This window comes from Equus quagga, chromosome 5 (assembly GCF_021613505.1).
Source record: "Equus quagga isolate Etosha38 chromosome 5, UCLA_HA_Equagga_1.0, whole genome shotgun sequence".
Lineage (NCBI taxonomy): Eukaryota > Metazoa > Chordata > Mammalia > Perissodactyla > Equidae > Equus > Equus quagga.
The window spans coordinates 29396734-29419665 of record NC_060271.1 but is presented as its reverse complement, the minus strand read 5'-3'; the positions used below and the strand labels follow the sequence as shown (position 1 = coordinate 29419665).

The 22932-nt window shown below is 47.4% G+C and overlaps 1 protein-coding gene across 2 annotated transcripts; it reads right to left on the bottom strand.

The window, feature by feature from the left end:
• Nucleotides 1–8200: 8200 nt before the first annotated feature.
• On the bottom strand, nucleotides 8201–21701 carry TRIM63 (tripartite motif containing 63). 2 transcript variants are annotated; one of them, XM_046661673.1, is made up of 9 exons: nucleotides 21412–21701; nucleotides 19862–20034; nucleotides 16810–16978; nucleotides 15914–16009; nucleotides 14207–14440; nucleotides 13173–13195; nucleotides 12684–12808; nucleotides 10382–10453; nucleotides 8201–8782 (listed from the first exon to the last, which is right to left on the bottom strand). In XM_046661673.1, the coding sequence occupies exons 1-9, from the start codon at nucleotides 21568–21570 to the stop codon at nucleotides 8772–8774; spliced, it is 1062 nt and encodes a 353-aa protein (XP_046517629.1). In that variant the 5' UTR covers nucleotides 21571–21701; the 3' UTR covers nucleotides 8201–8771. The 2 variants fall into 2 exon arrangements, with proteins under 2 accessions (XP_046517629.1, XP_046517630.1); XM_046661674.1 differs by lacking the exon at nucleotides 8201–8782 and having other exon boundaries at nucleotides 10410–12108; nucleotides 21412–21700.
• Between the last annotated feature and the right edge of the window lie 1231 nt (nucleotides 21702–22932).

Genomic DNA, 22932 nt, shown 5'->3' with positions numbered 1-22932 from the left:
AACTTAACCGCTGCGCCACCGGGCCGGCCCCCTAAAACCCGTTTTGTTTTACTTACATGTATTTAATTTACTTGTTCTCAGTAATTATTTTTAGATTACCTACAAAAACATCATGAGACATTAGATAAAGTCAGCCATCAATTTTTTTGGTGCTGAATTTTGTAACAGAGATAACATGAATTTGTTTGACTTTTAGTAAACCTAGGTAGAACAAAAATTTTATGACGTTAACTTGAAAAACATTTGGGTTAGTTTCTAATACATTTTTGAGAGTATACTCAATTTATATAGCGCTAGTTAAGTTTTAAGCTGATTAAATAGAGATCTCTACAAATTAAATTTGATAATACCATCTGGAGGTAGAAAAATATCACACATTTACAACAAACGTATGTATAGACAAACATACATAGGGACCACATAGCTATTGTTTTGGAATTACTGCCATGAATCAGGTACAATAATACAAAGCTCACTAGTTATAAAAGAATAGTTGGATTCAAATTTTGTTTCTTTCAGATGGAATAAATTAAAGTTATCTGCTTAGATGGCTAAAGCTTTTTTCTCTACTAATATTTGTGGAGAAGATGCTAGATTTGTGGCAAGGGTGCTTCTATAGTCATTTGCCTCTTTTTTCCTTTTTTGGTTCTTCAGTCTTAGAAATTGGTGTTGGTCTAGATAACAGTTCCCCCAGAGAAGCTGCAAGCCTTTTTGAGATAAATAAGGGAGGTTTTGGGGATGGGTGAAAGGGAACCAGTGGAATCTGAACTACCTCTAGAGTTGCATTTCCAGTTTTGCAAAGATTTGTAAGATAAGGACAGTTGCTGTCAATTCCTCAGAAACTAAATTGGGTTGTAACTTAAATGACATTATAGGCTGATCTACCCGTCCAACCACATCATCCCTAATTTGCTTCTTTCCCTCTGGGTACATAGTTTTGTGTTAAATTAAGGAAGAAGGCCTATTGGGCTGTGAATATCAGCTTCCAATTTCGCCAAATTTCTGATCATAAGTTACTAAATCCTTTCAAATATCTTGTGAGGTTTCGGCCGGGACAAACAGTCAATATTTCTGGCAGTATTCAACAACTCCATTAATTTTTAATTTTAGTTTCCCCTTGACTGTTTAAAGGAATAATGTAGCAGTTTACCAGAAAAATCTCTCAGTCTCATTAACTCTTGGAGGGGCCCATATCAGGCCCTCCTTTGAAAGTCGATATGGAGGTGTCTGTAAAGGTATTAACTTAAGAGTCTTTTGTAGTCTTTTCTTTTAGGTACCACTTGTATCTTAATTTTTCATTAGCTTTTTGCAGTGAAACTTTCAATAAGGCTACTTTGGAATTTTGAAGACTTTGCTTTTAAGTGGACTTCTCAAATGATCTTATCTAGTTGGAATGTTCCTTCCAATGGTCAATGTAATTCCCCTGAGGCTAGCTGCAGTTTGGTAGGACCCTGGCCACAAATAGAGTTTAACCCACATTTCTTTTTTTTTTTTTTTTTTAAAGATTGGCACCTGAGCTAACAACTGTGGCCAATTTTTTTTTTCTGCTTTATCTTCCCATATCCCCCCAGTACATAGTTGTATATTCTTAGTTGCAGGTCCTTCTAGTTGTGGCATATGGCACACCGCCTCAACATGGCCTGAGAGCAGTGCCATGTCCGCGCCCAGGATCCGAACCCTGGGCGCCGCCGCGAAGTGTGCGAACTTAACCACTTGGCCACAGGGCCGGCCCCATTAACCCACATTTCTGTCCAGCCATATCTGGCTGTAAATGGAGTGCAACCCACATTTCTCTCTGGCCATATTTTGGCCCCTAACCTGATGGTTACCAAACCAAGCTCTTAGGACATGAAACAAGCTTAGTAAGATTTTGCTCCTCTTTGTAAATATTTACACATTCTGGGACCATAGTTTTTAAGCAAGTGTGCCAGAAGGTGGCGTGCTTGAGTCTTTAGAAATTAAAGATTGCATTCAATTTGTCTGGTCCACGGTTCTCAAATCTAGTGCGCAAAAAGACAAGTTTTGGAAGCTCAAAGGAGCCCCAAAGTGTTGGCCCTAATTTTAAAATCATCTTTAGTATTGTCAGTCCGCTGGGACAAAAATTCAGAAGAGGAAGGATCATAGTTCTTAAATATAAATCCCGCTGGAGTTCCCGAGGGAGGAACTTCTCAGGAACTTTTAGAAGATGGAATTCCCACATTAAAGCACGGCCTGAGAAAGAGACAAAAAGAGACAAAGAGATACGAGTTGCAAGCCCCAGGTTGTTACCTATGCTTCTGACCCACTGGCTACAGCTGTTTTGACAAATGACACAAAAGACAGAATTTGGGCACTCACCAGATAGGGAGAAAACCCACAGACCCATAGCTCAAATCTAGAAGCCCTCACAGATGGCAATCGCTGTGAGTTGGCTTGGAGACAATTGTTTCCTGGGGCGTTTACATTCTAAAGACGGTGAAATTTACAGCTTCGAAGGACAGAGAGAGAAGTGCAAGTTGAGAGAGGTCTGGATTGGCCTCAGTGAGTTTAGAATTAACAGCTTGCAGGGAAGCAAGCTTTTGAGTGTTTCATTTAGAGGCATCAAGATACCAACTGAAATAAGCCTCCCATTCAATTTGTTTGGTTTGATAATTTTTTCCAACTGAGCACACAAGTGGACCAATTTACGATTTTTGAAGGAGTCCTATTTAGGCCAGTGAAGCCTCAAATAGTCCTGAGTAAGGCGAATCCAGCAGGACAAAAGTCTACATGTTGAAAGTCCGTATTCTTTAAACATAAAGCCAGCAGGAGTCCCAGAACAGGGGCTGGCCTTCAGCAGTCCCCTTATAAAATGGACTTCCCATTTGTAAGTACTTACCAAAGAAACAAAGGCCTGACAAAGGAACAAAGCAAAGAGAAGTTCCTTAAAGCCAACAACAAAAGGATGGCCAGAACTGGTATCAAAGGACACCCAAGTAAAGAGTTTGAATCTCTACCAAAGATGGGAGATTTGGGCCCACGAGGACTTACCCCCAGGAGCTGGAGCTGCTGGGAGGAGACGATAGAGCACAAAGGACTCTTTGCAGCCACCTTGCTTGTGTCTGCATGGTGGACTCTGGATCCCACTTCTGACACCACGTAATGTCAACAGATAAGGGGCATCAACTGCAAGAGAAGCAAAAAGTTTATTTGGGGGTCTCACGAATTTCAATTTGAGAGAAACACGTTTGAGTAGAAACTCAAATGTGCTCTGATTACAGGAGAGGGGCTCAGGATTTTTGTGGGAAAAAGGGAGGAAAATGAGGTAAGTTGTATTAAAGAGGAGTTCATCGGTGCTAGAGAAGCTAAGCTAGGTTTGTACTTCATAGATTGGCTTGAGATTTGGTCATCAGGCAAAAGGCTTGATTTGTACTTCATTGACTGGTTAGTGATTCAGTCATCAGCAGAGTCCAGTTTCATCAGTCCTTACAAACAGGATATTCTTGTCCTTATTGACTTCTTGGAAAATAATGGTTTGTTCCAATTTGGAAGGTAAAGAACATAAAATGTGCAAGGCAATTGTCCTGAAATGCCCTCTCTGGCTCTATTTTAACTTGGCTCCACTCATCATCTTTTGCATTGTCAACTCAAATAATCCATAACCAATCTATAAATCAAAATTGGAGTGAGTTTATTATGAGCCAGATTTGAGGACTATATAGTCCAGGAAAGTCCTTCCACAAAAGAATGGAGCACTCCAAAGAAGTGTGGGGTGTACAGAGTGGTTATATACAGTCGAAGAGCACGTATCACATGTGATTGAAATGTCCCTTTTACAATAGTCATGAGATTGCACAGCCATTGATGGACACAGCAGGTAGCAGGTCCGTTGTCTCAAGCTGGGTGGTCAGAGGGTGGGAGCAGCAATTAATTCCTAGCCTAGGGAGAGATTCTTATCCTCAAGGACATGCCACATAGGGAAAGTTGCACCTATATCTTAAGAGCATTCGTTCTTGCCTTTGGGACACAGCAAATGCTTAAAGCGGATGTACAATGCTTGCTCAATGGCCATGTCAGCCCCTTTTGGAAAAAACAAGTTTAGGCCAAATTTGTTTTACACCAAATGGCTTCCTCACATACTCCAATATATCCTATTGCTTGCCATTTGTTTACCAGCACAGATCCTGCATCAGACCAAGTGAATCAGAATTTTTGGGTGTGGAGCCTGGGAATCTGCATATGTACAAGATTCCCAGGGGATTTTCCGCACAGTAAAGTTTGAGGCCCCCTGCATAAGCTCTAGCAGGTCATCTCAGATATGTATTCCCATGATCTCCCCACTAGATTATAGGCTCTCTGAGAGAAGGGATTTATTTTGCACTTCTATTACATTTTAGCTCAGCTCTGAACACCTACTGGGCACTTAATTAAATCCCTGTGAATTGGACTGAAGTAAAGAAGTAGACAAACATAGGGCTGGTCGCTTAATCAGGTGAGAGTAAGCGAGGGGGGTGCTGTTCACAGGAGTGTCTTGCTGGGCCATCTCAGTTGTGTTGTGGTTTGAACTGCCCTATGCTCAGATTAATGCCTTAGAAATTATTTGAGGGCGAAAGATTTATACTTTTAAAAAGTGTCTTTTACGTCCCCTTGTTCCCTTTAATGCAGGTCACGTAGTAAATTCTCAATAAATGCAGATTTATAAATTGGATCCAGACACGTATATGCATTTTATAAAAACATTTATGCCAAGTTTCCTTTAAATTAATACTTTCCCATGATGTATTTTAATTGATTTGCAAGAATTCAACTAAATAATTAATCAAGACTTTGATATACTGAAAACTGCCAGGTCCACTTGTATACCTGGCTCCTTCAGAATCTCCAGGAAGTCGTATGCAAATCACTTAGCAGTTCTCAGATGTCAACATTACCTGAGGAATTTTATTTTAAAAATACAGATTCTCAGGGGCCAGCCCAGTGGTGTAGTGGTTAAGTTCGAGCCCTCTGCTTTGGTGGCCTGGGGCTTTGCAGGTTCAGATCCTGGGCGTGGACCTACACACTGCCCATCAAGCCATGCTGTGGCAGTGTCCTATGTATAAAATAGAGGGAGATTGGCACAGATGTTAGCTCAGAGACCTATATATATAAATATGTAGATTCTTACATTCTACAACCAGAGTCTGAGTCTGTGGATGTGGGGGTCTGGGAATCTATACTTTTAAAACATCTGTTTGATGCTATTGTGGAATTATTTATTTTTCACTTTTTTTTCTTTGGTGAGGAAGATTGGCCCTGAGCTAACATCCATCCCAATTTTCCTCTATTGTTTATGTGGGACGCCCACCACAGCCTGGCTTGATGATCAGTGTGTAGGTCCATGCCCAGGATCAGAACCTGTGAACCCCAGGCCACCAAAGTGGAGTGTGCAAACTTAACCCCTATGCCAGCAGGTTGGCCCCTATTGTTCACTTTTTATGGTATAATGGTTATGATTTTTAAAAGAACTTTTTAAAAAGTTTATTATTTTTTTATTGAGGTAACATTGGTTTATAACATTATATAAATTTCAGGTGTACAGCATTATATTTCGATTTCTGTGTAGACTACATCATGTTCACCACCCAAAGACTAATTACCATCCATCACCACACACATGTGCCCAGTCACCTCTTTCTCCTCCGCCCCCCCCCAACCCCCACATTCCCTCTGGTAACCACCATAAAAGAACTTTTATCTAAAGTATTGAAAGATCAAATGACATGATATCCGGGATTTGCCTTAAAATAACCCCAGCGTGGGGAGTGGCTAATAGTCAAGAAGAAGCAAGCATGTCAATAACTGTTGAAACTGAGCGATGAGTATGTAAGGGTACAGTATACTAGTCCCTCTACTTATCCATATGTTTGAAATTTTCCAGAATTAAAGGTTTAGGGAAAAATAAGCCTTCTCTGGTGATTCTAATGCAGCAGCCTATGAAACTATGTTCAAGATTCATTGGAATAACCCCTTTGAAGCCAATTTCCACTCTCTCACCATGATCCTACAGGAAGCTTGTTGATCAAGAACCCTTCCTACTGCCCTTTATTGTTCTGCTTTGCAAGGACAGGCAGAGCTGTTCATGTAACAAAGTAGAGATCCCCTTATTTGCAATTAACAGATATCTCCCTGGAATTTAAACTTTGACTACAGAGCCTTGACTGTCCTCTCTCCTCCTTCTGATAAGTGACGAGATAGTAGACTGACGTGCCTGTTTCCCATGTAATCAGTAACCTGGAGAAGAAATCTAGAGACTGAATGTGGACGGATTGCAATACTGATTCTTGTGATTTCAGAATGATGAAAGCCTGACTCTTTCTGGCCTCAAATTCCTTCAGTCTTTTATGGGAGCTACTTTAGAAGACAAAACTATAAAGAAAAGCAAGCGTAGGGGCCGGCCTGGTGGCATAGTGGTTAAGCTTGTGCGCTCTGCTTCGGCGGCCCGGTGTTCACAGGTTCGGATCCTGGGTGCAGACCTCCACAGTGCTCATCAAGCCACGCTGTGGTGACATCCCACATGGAAGAACTAGAAGGACGTACAGCTAGGATATACAACTATCCTATGTACTATGTACTATCCTATGTCCTGGGGCTTTGGGGAGAAAAAAAAAGAGGAAGATTGGCAACAGACGTTAGCTCAGGGCCAATCTTCCTCACCAAAAAGCATGAAAAAAAAAAAAGAAAGAAGAGAAAAGCAAGTGTGCGATTATTAAAAAAGATAGGATAATGGCTACCTCCACGCAGCAGGAGGAATTATGATGGGAGGGGCACATGGAGGGCTTCTGGGGCCTGACAACGTTCTTTTTTTTTTATCCTGCCTGGCAGCAAGACAGGATTTCATTTTACAGTCATTTATTAAACTTTACAACTAGTTTTATGCACTGTGTGTGTATTATATTACACAATTTTTTAAAAATTAAAAAAGAAATGCTTCGGAACTTGAGAAAGGACTAGAAATGAGACCAAAATCTGATTCCCTGAAATTTAAAGTTAGGGACTGAGCTTTGGAAAAACTCGCAGAATTGAAAATGGGCAGCGGCGGGAGGGTTTCAAGCACTTTCAGAAAGTGAGTTCCACAGAACGCCCGTTCTGCAGGATGTCATGTGAATGAATAAACTGGGAAATGCCGGGTTAAATATTCAATCCACAAAAAAATATGAAGAGCCTTACAGGTCAGACAGTGTTCCGAACACCATGAACTCGATGGACCAGTCATTGTATGAAGTGACATAGCTTAACTTGCTACTGTGTTGTGAATGTTGAAAAGGTGGGACAGACTCTTCAGTGTTCCTCAAATTTATGAGCTCCTGGTGTCTCGGACCCAGTTAACGTGCCGCCTCAGATTCGCTCAGCTTCACCTCTCTCCCAGCCCCTTGGCCCCTTGTCCATGGAAAGCCTGGATGCTACTGCGGCCTGGGTCAGCCTCATCCCCGAGCACTGGTGGCTCTCTCGGCCTGTCCTGGAGTAAGTCTGGGCTCCGGCAGAGCCGCCATTGTGCCCGGTGCGGCGGAGGCAGCGGCAGCTCCAGCACCCACGCCCAGCCCAAGTGGACCACGGAGGCGCTGCTCCTCCCACCCCCTGCAGAGGCAACTGAGGGTGCGCCACCTAGCGTCCGCAGCAGCTGCCCGAAGGGGCCAAGTTATGCAACCTGGAAAGGCAAGGATTCTTTCATTCTAAACCTCTGGGAGGCAAACTCCAGTCGCGAGAGACAGGAGATGCAAGAAGCCAGCAGACAGAGCCCTCTCCCTCCTTCCCTCTGATGAACTGCTTTGAGTCCTGTTGTGTTCTTTACAACATGTTAGAAACATCTCACAGGACTGAGCACGCAGCTGGGTCTCTTGGTGGAGCTGTGGCCGGCTCAGTGATGTGACACTTTGTGTTTGCTCCCTGGCTTCCCGTTCCTTCACGCAGCCTCCCCGGGACTGTCCTAGACTAAAGCACTGAGGCTTTGCAAAATTCAGGCTCTGTTTTCTGGAGAACCAGAGAACAAGGCACTGAACCTGTTTCTTGAGGATCATTTCAGGGCCAGTTTTCTAAGGAGCTGTCATTGGGCAATGCTGGTTTAAAGAACTTCTTTGGTGGGACAGAAGCCCAGCCTTGCCATCACCGTTTACCCCCTGTCACACACTTTCTATCAGGCCTTCTTTCCATCCACTCTGAACTTTCCCGAGAAAGAAGCCAAATGAAACCCCAACTCCCTCAGTAATCACAGGAAGAGAGCGCTGTGCATTTATTAAAACAACATATATCACAAACTCAGTTACCAGCCCCTACGTCAGGGATGGGCATGGAAATACAGTACGTTATCTCCTTCTAGGCCTGTGAGTGCTATTCGCCCTCCCACTGAGGGAAGGAAGTGGGTGGCTATCAACCTGGCTTCCTTCCCCTCTTCCTAACAATCTGCAGTCACACAATGACCAGGCATTATCGTACAAAAGTTCCTTTACAAAAAGCACCAAATTGGCGTACATGTACAAGTATATACAAAAATCACATTTTAAAAATGTACAAAATATTCCATTTTGCACCAACATAGAAAAATGTCCTGTGTGGTTGTTTCAAGCACGTTTCCCATTCTGGTTCAGTGACTGCTGGACACAGCAGTGGGGGTCCTACTGCTAGTCCCCGCTCTCTGAGCAGAGAGAAGACACACCTTCCCATTGCCCCGCCAGGGGCCCTGACCCCTCCCACCCTGGGCCTGTCACAGAGGCAGCTGGGCCCATCCCCACCCTCCCCAGTCTCTCTGCATCTCGAGGGTCTCTCCCTCTTCCAGCTCCTTACTGGTGTCCTGAAAGAAAAAGACGAAGAAACACGAGGTGAGACAGGGACTCAGGGCATCCAGGGCTCACCAAGCTGCCATGATACAATTTCAAACTCCAGTTCCTGCCTGGCCTCTTCCCATTTTTTTAAAATTGAAGTATAGTTGACATAGAGTATTTTATCACTTTCAGGTGTACAATATAGTGATCCGACATTTATATACATTATGAAAGGGTCACCACGCAAGTCTAGTCACCATCTGTCACCATACAAAGTTACTACAATGTTATTGACTATATTCTCCATGCCGTCCATTCCGTCCCCAGGACCTATTTTGTAACTGGAAGTTTGTACCCCTTAATCCTTTCACCTATTTCACCCATCCCTCCACTCCCCTCCCCTGTGGTAACCACCAGTATGTTCTTTGTATCTATAAGTGTGTTTCTATTTTATTTTGTTTGTTTGTTTTGGTTTTTAGATTCCATATATAAGTGAAATCACACAGTATTTGTCTTTCTCTGTCTGACATTTCACTTAGCGTAATACTCTCTATGTCCATCCATGTTGTTACAGACGGCAAGATTTCATTCTTTTTTATGGCTGGGTAATAGTCCAACCTCTTCCTTTTTAAATCAAATTAGAATTTGGTTGCCAAAACACTATGGATCTCACATCCAATACAAAACTCCAAGACTACCCTGTATTTTTCAGCTGGATTGGAATTTAGTTCCAATAATAACTGGGCTTGAAAAATAATAACATTAGCAAACGTATTAACTAGCAAACATAACCTTCCTATGTGTCAGACACCGTGTTAGATGAATATCTAATTTACTGCCCACCATAACCTTTTGAGGTCAGACTATTATGCCCTCATGCACAGATGAGTAACCCAAGACTCAGAAAAGTTGTGAATTGCCCAAGATCACTCCACTAGACCGTGGTAAAGTTGTGATTCAGAATCTAGGCTTTTAACTATACTCTGCCAGGTTGGCAAACGCAGATTCCTACAGGGGCCAGCAGATGACATGAATGGGAAAAGCAGGCAGGCTGACAGTGGTGGGGCTGGGCAAACCACTGCCCAGCACCAGCTCTCTGGGACTAGGGAGAAGGGCAAGCCCAACATTGTTAGCTCTTTCTAAATTTTCGCAAGAAGGTGGAAATCCAGATTCTGAGTTGAAATCTCCTTTAATAAGAACTCCTTAAAAAAACTCCTAATTTTAAAAAGGTTGGCAACTAATTAAAAAAATGTTAAACATTGTGCTGGCCAAACAAAATACTTCGGTGGGCTGAGCCTGGCTCATGAGTGCCCTGGCTTTTACAATAATGTCAATACAGTTACAAATGTCAATACAGTTATGCTGTATCGCTTTCCATTTAGGAAGGTCATTTAGACATAAACTGGGAGCTTTTTATTACGAATAGTTTGGAGTTTTTTTCTCTAACGGTAAAAGGAACAGGACTTTACCATTAAAAGGTTTAAAACCACATAGTGGGAACATGAGCCCATATTGGCATCATCCCCAGTGTCCAGCACAGCACTTTGCACACAGTCTGCGTTTCACGTTGTTGTGGAATAAACGAATGAATGAATGAATGAATGAATGGAGGTAGGTGAACTTCTTACCTTCTTCCTTCCCCTCTGTGGACTCTTCCTCTTCCTGATCTTCTTCTTCAAAGAACTCTTCCTCTTCCTCATCTGTATGTGACAAAGAACAATTGTGTTTTAGAATGGGGCCGGTTTCTCAGAGGAGCTGCTCCAAGCAGAACCAGGCAAGAGACAGCACTTATCCAAACTCCTTCCCATGCCCCGTTGGGGTCAAAGGGCCATACAGTGACATCAGTGGCCTGGGAGATGATGGGCTTGCCAAACCCAAGCTGCACAGAGGCTGGCTTCCTCCTCCTTCCTTCCCACACCCCTCCAAGGGAGAGAGGGTCAAGATGCTCCTTTGTTCCAGTAGCAGCAGCAGCTTCTATCCCCTGATCTACCCGTGACGAGAAAGGACTTTGGGGAAGCACGCTTTGTGCTTCTCTACATTTCTCAGACAGATAAACATCACCTGGGGAGAATGGGACAAAAAGTCCTGATTCTCAGGGATCAGAGTCCTTGTCCTGAAGCAAGTTGCTCAGCCTTTGAAATCTGCTTGCCTAGCACTCCCTGTCCAGTTTTCCTCATTCCTCAGCCTACAGAGGGGTGGATATGGGGTGGGGGTGGAGCGCTTCTGGGGCCACCTGCTGATTAGCTCTCTGAAACTGAGCCCCAGACAGAGTGACTGAGCTGCAACCTGTGTCCTCACTTTCCCGTCCTGGGATATCATCTGTAAGCTCTACTATCGGGGAACATCCCTGACGGGGTCACCACAGAGTCAGAGCATTTGTCAAGAGTGTCTGGGGAGAGGCTTAAAAGAATTATTGCCTCCAAAATGACAGCCAAAATTCCAGCCACGTAGCTGGGATCTGTGCGTAACCCAGAATGTTGTTGTTTAATCGTTATCACAATTAACCACTCTCAGTGGCATTTGCTGAAGACCTACTATGCCAAGTATTGAGCTAAGCTGTACACACTGGTCTCATATAATCCTCACAAGGCTCTTGTGAGCCAGGGGGCCCTTGATGGAATCCGTGTGGGCTAATTATAAGCTGCGTGGCCTCTAGCAAATCGAACACCTTCCTTTGGCTTTATTTCCTCAACTACAAAATGGAGAAGACAACAGAAACTACCTCATCAATTTGTTGCAGTAAATGATAGAATTTATGTCAAGGGCTCAGTGGCTGGGACATAGAAAGTGCTCAAGAAATGGTAGCTGTTGGTACACTCCCTATTTAGCTATGAGGAAACTGAGGCTCAGGGAGATGACAGAAGGCAGCGTAGGTCTTCACAATGTCCTATCGTTCACACAGTGTGGTCCGCTCGTGAATATTTTAGCTTAGGGAGGGTGACAGTGGAACAGATAATCTACAGCAATGCAAACCCCCCCGTCTGTTGGCTTTGGGATGCATTTTGTCTTTAGCTATGAATGGGGTATATCTGGGGTTCTGAGAACAGATTCAACACCAGATTCTGCAAGCTTGCAGGAGAGCCAAAACAAGAGGCGCCAAGAAGCTTTTCTCTTTCTCATGCTGGTCTGCTTACAATTCTTCCCTGTTCCGGGGTGCCCTCACCCCCTCAGCTGGTCGTTGGAGCAACATCTCTCAGACCAACATTCAGCAAAACCGGATCCTCCCTCTCCTTCTCTGTCGCTAAATAGTTACCTTTCAGCTGTGTGACCTCCAGCAAATTATTAACATCTTTGCTCTTCATCTGGCTTCCTCATTTTCCCTTATTATTGTTATGGTTATATTATTACAGGTACTCTATGAAAGAGTAATTACAAACAGAAATGAGGATATAATAAAGATAAATTAAGGTGCCTGAGTATCATAGATAGTAGCATTAAGGAGCTGAAGCTAAGACTAGCTCTAGGCAATAACTAGTATATATCTAGTACCTTACAAACTCTTCTGTATTGCTATCCTATTTGTTGCAACAGCACCATGAGGTGGTCGTTATTAGCAGGCCCACTATTAACCTAATTTTTAAAGTTAGAAAATGAAGCTCAGAGAGATGGAAAGGCTCACCAAAAGTCATGCAGATAACAAGTGGTGGAACCGGGATTTGAACTTAGGCCTGCCCCTCTCCACTTGCCATGCTCTTTCTACTGCCCCAAGACTCCTTCCTGCAGTGGATCCGTACATAATTTATTGAGCAATGATTATGTACCAGGCACTGTACTAGGCTGGGTCCATCCAGAAGTTAGCTGTATGAGTTTGACTGATATCTGGGCATCTTTGCTAATGTGTCTGCCTCCCCGTGGGGCTCAGTCGGAAGGAAGCCAGTTTCCAGGGGTCGAGGAGGGGAAACAGATAAGTGACACAACCACCTCCTTTACCTGTCCCAAAGTCAATGGCCCTGAGGGTATCTGCTATGTGCTCTAAGTCCAAAGTAAAGTAGTCCATGTTTTCAAAGCCCTGCTCTGTCTTCCCCAGCTGGCAACCCTTGGAAGCTTCCACAATGCTGTGGGGGAGAAAAAGAGAGAGAGAGAGAGAGAGAGGGAGAGAGAGAGAGAGAGAGGCAGGGTGAGATCCCCACGGCTCAGTGAAGGAAGAGGGTATCTTAGCTCCAACTCACACCAGTGCACATGCTTGTGCCCACACCCAGATCTTACACCTGGAAGCTCTCCCTGGAGAGGTGGAATATTTCCTCTCCAGTAACAGCAGAATAGATGGTCCAAGAAAGCAGAGGATGCAAAGGTCAGGAAAGATAGCCTGAGACCAGACCTTCCCAGCAGATCTCATGCAAAGGGGGAGGCCCAGTGGAGAAAGCAAGAGGCCCAGGGGGGAGCTCAGGCCTTGGATCTTAGCCCTGGAGAGACACTGACCTTTTGATGAGTTTCTTGGCACTCTGTGGGGGAGAGAGAGAGCAAAGGGTTAGGATTGCAGGAGGGGAGCCCCAGGAAATCAGCAAAACCAGTGACCGGGGGCCACAGATGGGTGCTTGGTGCCAGGCCCTAGCCCAGTTGTGACCTGCTCCCCGCCCTGAGCTGAGCAGAACCTGGATCTTTCCCTCTGTCCTCGTCCGCACAGGTCTTGGTCTTCACTCTAGGACCCTCCCATCATCCTGGCAGGAAGCTTGGATTCTAGGGGTGTCAGTCTAAACACTCTTAAACCCTGACATCTCCAAGATAAGAATCATATTCTAATCACCTTTTTATACCCAACATCTACCTAAAGCCTAGACCACAGTATGTACTTAGGAAATTTTTATTGAACTGAACTGTGAAATTTTTTTTTTGAGGAAGATTAGCCCTGAGCTAACATCTGCTGCAAATCCTCCTCTTTTTGCTGAGGAAGACTAACCCTGAGCTAAGATCCGTGCCCACCTTCCTCTACTTTATATGTGGGACGCCTACCACAGCATGGCTTGCCAAGCAGTGCCATGTCTGCACCCAGGATCTGAACCAGTGAACCCTGGGCTGCCGAAGCGGAACGTGCGAACTTAACTGCTGTTCCACCAGGCCAGCCCCATGAACTGTGAAATCTTATATCTGATCCCTTCCTGTCTCCCCCAACAAGCTCTCCTAGGGCAGGGCTGTGTCTTGTTCATCTCTGTGTCTCCACCTCAGTGGCTGGCCTGCAGTAGGTGCTCAATTAATAGTCTCTACATGGACATTGCATTTTGCAGCTTCCAAAGCTATTTTACAAACATCCTCTTATCTGATCCTCATAAAGTCAGTTAAGAAGAAAGAAGGTAGGTGTGTAACATGCCCATTTTACAGATGAGGAAACTGAGGCTCAGAGAGATTTAAATTGACTTGCCCAAGAGCACATAGGTGATCAATGATGGAGCACAACTTGAACCTTAGACAGAGCTGTTGAGAATTGACTCTGCCCACACCTTCCTAGTCCTGCTCACCAAGAGGAAGATGGCCCCACCAGGCTCATCCAAGGACTGGATGGCTGTCTCCACCAGCTTAGTGGACTTGTCCAGTTGCTCCCGGTACTGCTGGATGAGGGCCTCAATGAAGCTGAGCTTCTCCTCCTGCTCCTGCGTGATCCGCTGCAGCAACTCGCTCTTCTTCTCATCCAGAATGGCATACAGTGCATCGAACTTCCGGCTCAGCTCTTCCTTCACCTGGTGACTGTTCTCCTGGGGACAGAAATCTTGGAGTCAGATCCTGTGGGATCCTCCTCCCTATCCCCAACACTTCCTTCCCAGGATGGGTGTGCTAGGAATACAGACTCTAAAGCTGGAAGAGATCTTACTACACCCCCATTTTACAGAAGATGAAATGTAGGCTGAGCGAGAAGAAAGCACGTGCTAAAGTTTCATAGTTACTTAGTACACCAGTGACATTTGGAGGCTGGCGTCATGGAGAAAGCTACCCTCTCCCTCTAAAATAGAGACTATAGGGGCCAGCCTGGTGGTGTAGTGGTTAAATTGGCGCACTCCACTTCTGTGTCCCGGTATTCACAGGTTTGGATCCTGGGTGCGGTCATGGCACCACTTATCAAGCCATGTGGGGGCAGGCGTCCCACATATAAAGTAGAGGAAGATGGGCATGGATGTTAGCTCAGGGCCAGTCTTCCTCAGCAAAATGAGGAGGATTGGCGGCAGATGTTAGCTCAGAGCTAATCTTCCTCAAAAAAAAAAAAAAAAAAGAGAGAGAGAAAGAGACTCTAGGGTCAGATGGGGTGATATATTCTGGGCCTCCTGTGTGTCCCCAAGTCACACTCTTCCCCCTATTTTAGGACCAAGACTGGATTCAGAAAGCTCTGCATCATTTGGTCCTAGCAGAGGTGAAGAAGCAGTTCCTCCCCCAGTGGCCTCCTCTTTGAGGGTCCCTTTTCTCTAACACAGATGCTACATCTTAGTGTCCTTACCTGTAAGACGGGTATAATAATAGCATCTCATCACACTGAGGTCTCTAAGATCCTCTATCAGCCTGGGAGCCCCTCAGGGGTGGAAACAATGTCCTCCTACCTTCCTTTGAACCTATCTTTCACACAACTCTTTGTCTCCCAGACATGTGATGGTCCCTTCCCCCCATCACATCTCCAGGTCCCCCCTCCAAGTAGAGATGGAAAATCCTGGATGCTTCTGCAAGGATAGGAAAGTTTCCTTCTGCCTCTACAGTCAAGCTACTCGAAGTGTGGTCCATGGACCAGCAACTTGGCAAACGCTGGGAGCTTGTTAGAAACGCAGAATCTCCTGGCTCATTCCAGAACTACTGAATCAGAACTTGAATTTTAACAAGACCCCAGGGTGATTTGAGAAGCCTTGGTCTACAGCACCCTGGAGAACAATGCTCTAAAAACTACTAGTGCTGAATAAATGCTGGGAATTATTGGTGGGACACTCCCTGAAGTCAGAGCTGGGTGTGTCGCTCACAACCCCATCCCCAGCACCTCTGGCAGGGCCTGACACACAGCTGTGCTCTGGAAGCATTTGTTGAGTGAGTGGATGAGTGGATTAGTCAGTCCCTCCCCCACCATCCCTGCCTGAACACTCCAGGCTCCAGGCCCCAAACTTTAGTTACATCCCATGGGTGAGCCTTCACCCCAGAGACCGGGCCACACTGGGAGGCTTCGAAGCCCCAGGCAGAGCTATTCTTCCTCTCACCTTTGTCACTCGACAGGAGTCCTCCAGCTGAGTGATGATGGTCTGCACACGGTCGTTCCCCGCCACCAGCATGGAGATACAGTTACTCAGCTCAGTCTAGACAGGAGGGGTGGGGAATCAGGAGAGGAGAGACAGAAATAGTCTCAGGGCCTGCCCTCTTGGGAGTGGCAGCAAAATGGCAACCTCACTCCCCTCTCTGCTAGAAAGAGCCCCTTTCTGAGGTGCAGCTCAGGTCGAGAGCAGAGAATATCAGAGAGATAGTGCATCTCTTATTTTACAGATAAGGCCCAGAGAGGGGAAATGAGCTGCCCAAAATACACAGCAATGTACTAGCAGAGGAGGGCTTGTTTCTAGGAAAGAAGGGTTGCAGAAAACAAATAGAGCTGGAGAGTTCTAGAAGAGAGAGACCAAGAGAAGAGAGGGAGGTAGGGAGGAAAGAATACGGAATGAGGGACCACAGCCTACTGCCTGGACAGGATGGCAGGGCTGCCACAGGCCCAGGAGCCCAGGGAGAGGGCTCCCAGCTGCCTCCTGCTGCAGGGGAATTTGAAGACTTGGAGAGGTGACCGACACAGGAAGAGGCATCTGGGGCCCAAAGCACACTGGGATGTAGAACTCGTGGCCTGAGAGAACCCTGGTGGCCTGGCCCTGGGGTCTGGTCTCTCCCCTCTGGCCACACCCAGGTGTTCTCAAGTGGCTCTAAGTATAACCCATGAGCTCAGCCACCTCCCCCAGGAAGGCAAGGGCTGCTGTCCCCGCAGCCTAGGAAGTCCCTCCAGAGGGACTATTCCTGAAAGGCCGGCTCAGCAGATCTACGGGGATCAAATGCACATCCTGAATCATTGGGTCGTGCCTAGCAGGCCCAGGCTGGGGTTGGAAGTGGCTTGGGCCAGTACCTTTTGTCCCTGGAAGACGCTCTGCAGCGGGGCCACCTCGCAGGCTTGGTGGGCCCCAAACACCTTGCACATGGAGCATGTGGGCACCTCACACGTAAGGCAGTAGATGTTGATTTTCTCATCTTCATGCTCCTTGCACATGGGGTGGCTGCCCTTCTGCAGGGGCCGACTGAAGTGGAGAAGAGTCATAAGTCATGGGCTAGGGGTCCCTGGTCCCTGTGTCCTCCCCCAGCTCCAGGAGACCACCCCAGATCTATGACCTGAGCTCTTAGTGGTTAGCTGTCCCCAATTCTTTTCTTTTCATCCTCTGGGGACCCAGGACCAGGGAAGCCAATGACACCAAGGCTGTCCCCACATCCTAGGACTCAAACTTGGTGGATGGAATTGGCCTTAGGCCCTGCCAGTGCAGGACACGGGAAGGGTTGTAAAATCTCAGAGTCACACCTGGAGGCAATCTCTAGAAGAGGAAACTGGGCCCCAGAGAGGTGAATTGACTTGCCCAAGGTCACCCAGCAAGTCAGGGCAAGGGAGGCTCAAGTTCATTTGCTCTAATTATAGTCCCCATAGCTCCTGGATACTGCAGGCCGGGCTCTGGGCAAAGCAAGTTATACTCGTGGCCACACTGAATTCTATATTTAATCCACCAGACTGTAACCTCCATCAAAGCAGGGAAACTTGCCTGTTCTCTTCACCCCTGGATCTGCAGTGTACAGTGCCCGGCATCGAGGAGGTGGTAATTAAATACAGGTAGAAAGGAAAAACCAGTAAGCACGCCATGACGGTGCCTGAGGCTCAGGGAAGGATGCAGTGTGTGTGCCCCGAGTCACACAACTAGAACATGGGCAGCCCAGGGCTGTCCAACAGCCCAGCATGAGTCTGGAATCCTAGTCCAGAGATTCTTCCCAGGGTCCAGAGTCTCTTCCTTCTCTTTCTTCCGAAATGCGCATTCTTAGAACGCCTTTCTCGCCTCGTCTCTCTGTGCTGAGCGTCTCTGGGATGCTGCCTGTGCGCCTCTCAGGGCAGCACAGCGGTCACTTCCTACCCGAGATTCAGTTTTCTGAGTCTAGGTCTTCCCTCAGCCAGACTATACACTTATTTAGAGCCAACACCATGTCTACACCACCTCTGATTTCCCACCCCCTAACACAGCAGGTATCTCTAAATGTCAAATCGTGACTGTCCCCATCAATGTTAACCCCCCATCTCCAAATAGCCTTGCACGACTGATCATTTCAACTTCTTAAATAAGCCCCTTTCCAGACTTTTATTTTTGTATCTTTTAGCCAAGGGCCACCCCCACCCCATGCTGGCAGGGGTCACCCTTTTTCACCTGTCTCTATCACCTGGGAAGGGAGCTCTGGGATGGCAGTAGGTGCAGAGGTGAGGCAAGATCCTGAAGGTCTGGTGCCCGTGCTCACCGCCATCCCAGATGCCCATCCTCCCAAGCCCAGGCATCAGCATCTGGGTTCAAATCCAGATTGTTCTGCCACTTATTTTGTGACCTTGGACAAGTGATTTCACCTCTCTGAGCCTTGGTTTCATCCCAGAGCTAGTGGGATCATGGCAGGAGTTGTCTGTAATGAATGTGTAGGCCCTGGCACAGAGCAGACCCTCAATAAAGGGAGGCTATTACTGTCATTCAACTCTGTGGAAAGGCCTCGAAGGGTTCAAATACAACATTCTCTTTAAAGGTCAACAGTGGGTGGGCTAATATTTTTGTGCAATATTGACTTTATTACTATTATATTGATCAACAATATATTTTGTATTTTTGTAGTGTTCAAACTCCAGCAAGATGAGAGGCAATAGCAGGTGAAATGTTCACCATAGAGTCAGTCACACAGGCTCCCTCTCAGCTTCACCATGTGCAACTGACTAGCCTTGGACAAATCTCTAACCCTCTCTGAGCCTCCGTTTCCTCATTGTAAAATGAGAGTAAGAATGCCTTAGAGGATTACGGTGAGAATTAAACAAGGGACAACACGTGGAAAATACTTAGCACAGTGCCTGCACACAGTAGGTACTCAATAAATATTTGACATTTTTAATGTTTCCAACCAAAATCCTATTTGATAGTCACAATAAATCTTACTGTCCCCTTCTGCAGATAGGGGAAATGAAGGCCCAAAGACTTACCCAAGATCCTACAATGCATTAGTAACAGAGTCAGACCAGCAAACACAGTTCCCCAGGTCAGGCTCCTTCTGGCTAGGACTGGTCTGTTGCCTTTCCTTGGGCAGGACACTGCCTGCAGGCAGGCACTTGGTGGAGGTTTTGGACCTTAAGAGCTGTGAGGTCAGCAGTTTGGAAGACTTGTCAGGATGTTCTGATATGTAAAGATCTCCCTGGTAGCTGTGTCTCTTTCCAGTTGGAGGCCCAACGCTGCACCATGTCCATCACTCACAAATTCCGCCTGAGTCTGAGCTGCTATTTTACAAACAGGGAGACTTGGAGCTAAATCTACTGGGCTCGTTCCCAGCGATTCCACTTTCCAGACCTTGGGTAGCTGACTTCACCTCTTTGAGCCTCAGCTTCCTCATTGGTGACATGGGAATGATAAAAGTCATGCCTGGCCCACAGGACTGTGTGAAGCAGCAGGAGGAAGCGTTCCTGGGGCCCAGGGGGCCCGGGGTGCCCAGGGCTGTGCCTCGGAGCACGTGGGAGGATAGCCGTTGCTATCACTAGAGAAACTGGCTGTGGTCTCACTGGGCACTTTCTCTGCTTATCAGGGCCACTTTGCTGGCCTCAGTCCTCTCTCTCCTTCTCATAACTCATCTTTCCCTGGTTTCTGTCTCAGTATCCCCCGGGAGGGCAGCCTAATGTCTGGGCCCCTTCCCATTCACAGAGTGACACGGAGAGCCAGGGCTGGAGGACAGAGATGAGCCTCTGTTCCTGCCTGAGGAAGAGGGGGCTGGCTCTCTGGACTGGCTAGTGTTTCTTGTCCAGCTAGGGCCCTGGATCCCGAGCAGGTGAAGGAGGAAGGAGCCTGGGAGAGCTGGGCACAGAACAGCAGGGGAGGGAGGATGGGCTCCCAGCAGCCGGGCGAACTGACCTGGAGCACTCCTGCTTGTAGATGTCGATGATGTTCTCCACCAGCAGGTTCCTCTGCAGGCCGTACACTCCGTGACGATCCATGATCACCTCATGGCGGCACGAGGGACAGCGGAAACGGCCTCCAGACACGGACACTGAGCCACTTCGGTTGGTCCAGTAGGGATTTGCAGCCTGCGGGTGGCAAGGGCAGAGGTGAGACCTGGGGTCCCTCCTCAGACCCTCCCCTTTCTAATCTCTGGTTGTCCTTCCCCCTCCTTACCCCAACCACTCTTTTTTTTTTTAATTTTATTTTTTCCTTTTTCTCCCCAAAGCCCCCCGGTACATAGTTGTGTATTCTTCGTTGTGGGTTCTTCTAGTTGTGGCATGTGGGACGCTGCCTCAGCGTGGTCTGATGAGCAGTGCCATGTCCGCGCCCAGGATTTGAACCAACGAAACACTGGGCCGCCTGCAGCGGAGCGCGCGAACTTAACGACTCGGCCACGGGGCCAGCCCCTAACCAACCACTCTTTTTTTAAAAAAGATTTTATTTTTCCTTTTTCTCCCCAAAGGCCCCCGGTACATAGTTGTATATTTTTAGTTGTGGGTCCATTCTAGTTGTGGCATGTGGGATTCCGCCTCAGCGTGGCTTGATGAGCAGTGCCATTTCCATGCTCAGGATCCGAACTGGCGAAACCCTGGGCTGCCAAAGCAGGGCACACGAAATAAACTACTCGGCCACAGGGCCGGCCCCATCCCAACCATTCTTGTCAAATCACACAAGCTGGAGCTGCCCATCCTGAGATGAGAGCCAGCTCAGTTACAGAGGGAGCACCTGAGAAGCAACTAAGCAACCAGCAGGTTTGGGAGCCAGCAGACCTAAGTTCAAGTCTCCGTTCTTCTCTGAATGACTCCGGGCAAGCAACCTTAACTCTCCAAGCCTCAGTCTGCCCATTCATGAAATGAGCATTATACTTAGAGCCAGCTCCTGGGGCTGCTACTTTAAAGATAAAATAGCGAGAGGCCATTTTGTAAAATGCTTCTGGGGAAACTTGAGTCCTGCCTCCCAGCCGGGACCTCCATTCCCATTCCTTTCTTAGGAAGATGGAGACCCTCCTGCCCCGTATTACAGGGAACAGCCTCAAAAGGGAAGATCCCTCAACTGCCCTGTCCCAGCCACCGTCCTCCTAAAGCTCTGGGGCCCCTGCCACCATGGAGCTGGCTCCAACCCTGGGGTCTGGTTTCTCTCTCCTCTCTGCCTGCTTCTCCCACTTATCGCTTGAGGCATTTGACTCCTGATTGGAGAGTCAACCGCGGTGCTCAGGGTGTGGGTGGGGGAGCTGCGGGCAGTCGGGGAGGGGAAAGATGCGTCATGGAGAAGGAATGAGGCAGCCAGAGCCGCCTCCCTAGCCCCCCTCAGCCCTGTCCTGAGGCCGTGGCAGGGGGTCACTTCGGAGAGGGAAAAACCAGCCCTGGTTTGGAAGGATCCTGGGCTAGGAGAGAAGGGCTTTCATCATGGGAAAACTGAATAGCCACCTGGGGCCCTGGAACTAGGCCATGCCCGGCACTGACCTGAAAGATGTCATTGGCACACTTCCGACAGAGGTTGTGCTGACAGGGCAAGATGACCACTGGCTTGGTAAACATCTCCAGGCAGATGGGACAGATCAGCTGCTTCTCTAGGTTCTCCATGGGGTTCCCATCCTGGATCAGGCTTGACTTATAATCCATATTGTCGGGAGATGTGGGCCTCTACCTGGCTGCCTCCTTCACTCGCCTCGCTCTAAGCAGACCTGGGGTCTTGCCTGTGTCACAAAACACCCACCCAGAGCTTCTTTGCCTTCTTCTCCTGGCGCCTGAATTCTGTCTTTGGCTGAGGCCCCTCTGATATTTATAGCTGGACCCTGGTCACATGAGCCCCAGGAGGGGACCAGCTGAGCATTCCGATGCCAAGCGGCTGGCGGGGCTTGAGTTTCCCCCAGGCCTGAAAGCTCCGCCCTCTCAAATCACATGAAGGGATGAGCAATCGCTGTTCCCCTGGGACGGGGGTCGTAAACAAGAACAGCCTGTCCGTGGGCAGGCTTGAGGGAGGACTGGCCGCCCAGAGTTTCCTCCAGAAATTAGTCTCCTCCCATACCAGGCTGGTAAGCCAGGGATGAAACCCAGCAAGTGGGCCACTGGGATTTGTGGAGTTAATCGTCAGTGCCCTCTCACTGACCTAAATCAGGTCCACCCCCTCTGGAGTCCTGGGCAGCCCCCAAGATGAGGGGTCAGGCCAGCCCCTCTCTCTGAGCTCATCCCTGAGCACAGCACGTTGCTGGAGACCTTGAGACCCCCACCCCGTCAAGGCCATCCCTCCGTCCTTTGGCCACTAACTGTATTTTAATGCTGAAAGGGCTCCCTTGAGACATGGTCCAGTGCCCTCATTGTATAGATTTTGACACTGAGGTTTAGAAGGAAAAGACCTTATCCAAAGTCACTTAGAAAGTAAGTGGCAAAGCCAGGAATCTTATTCATTCATTGGAAATTTTTCTCAGTACTGTCTATACATCAGACGCCAAGGTGACAGGTAGATGAGTCCTCCTTTTCCCTGCCCTGAGATTCCTACAGTTTCGGGGGGGAGAGAGACAGAAATAACTATTATGTAATGCCTACCTAGGCACTTAGAAGTTATCCACATGCTCTCCTCTGCCCTCTGTACAAACTTGAATTTTTCTCCGTGTCCTTCCGGACATCTTCCCTGTTGGCAGGTAGCATTGGAGCAGTTCCAACGTTATTTTTTAGGTAGAATCTCATGCAAAGGGACATTGGGGCCATCAGTACAAGGCGCTGGGGTGAGAGTGGGAGGAGTGACATCAGGCCTCAGGATGAGCCTAAGAGGCTATAGAATGTATGGGAGGAGTGTCCAGCATCTCAAGAAAGAGCCGTCCAGGAGGGTAGGTTTCATCACCTCAGCCTGGAGAAGAGTTGATGGTTGGAGAAGACTTAGTGAGTAGTGAGGGCAGAGGAGCCAACCTTGGGACGGGGAGGAAATGGGAGGGAGAAGGGGAAGAAGGGGGACCAGTCAGAGAAAGAGGAGGCGGCATGGAGGAC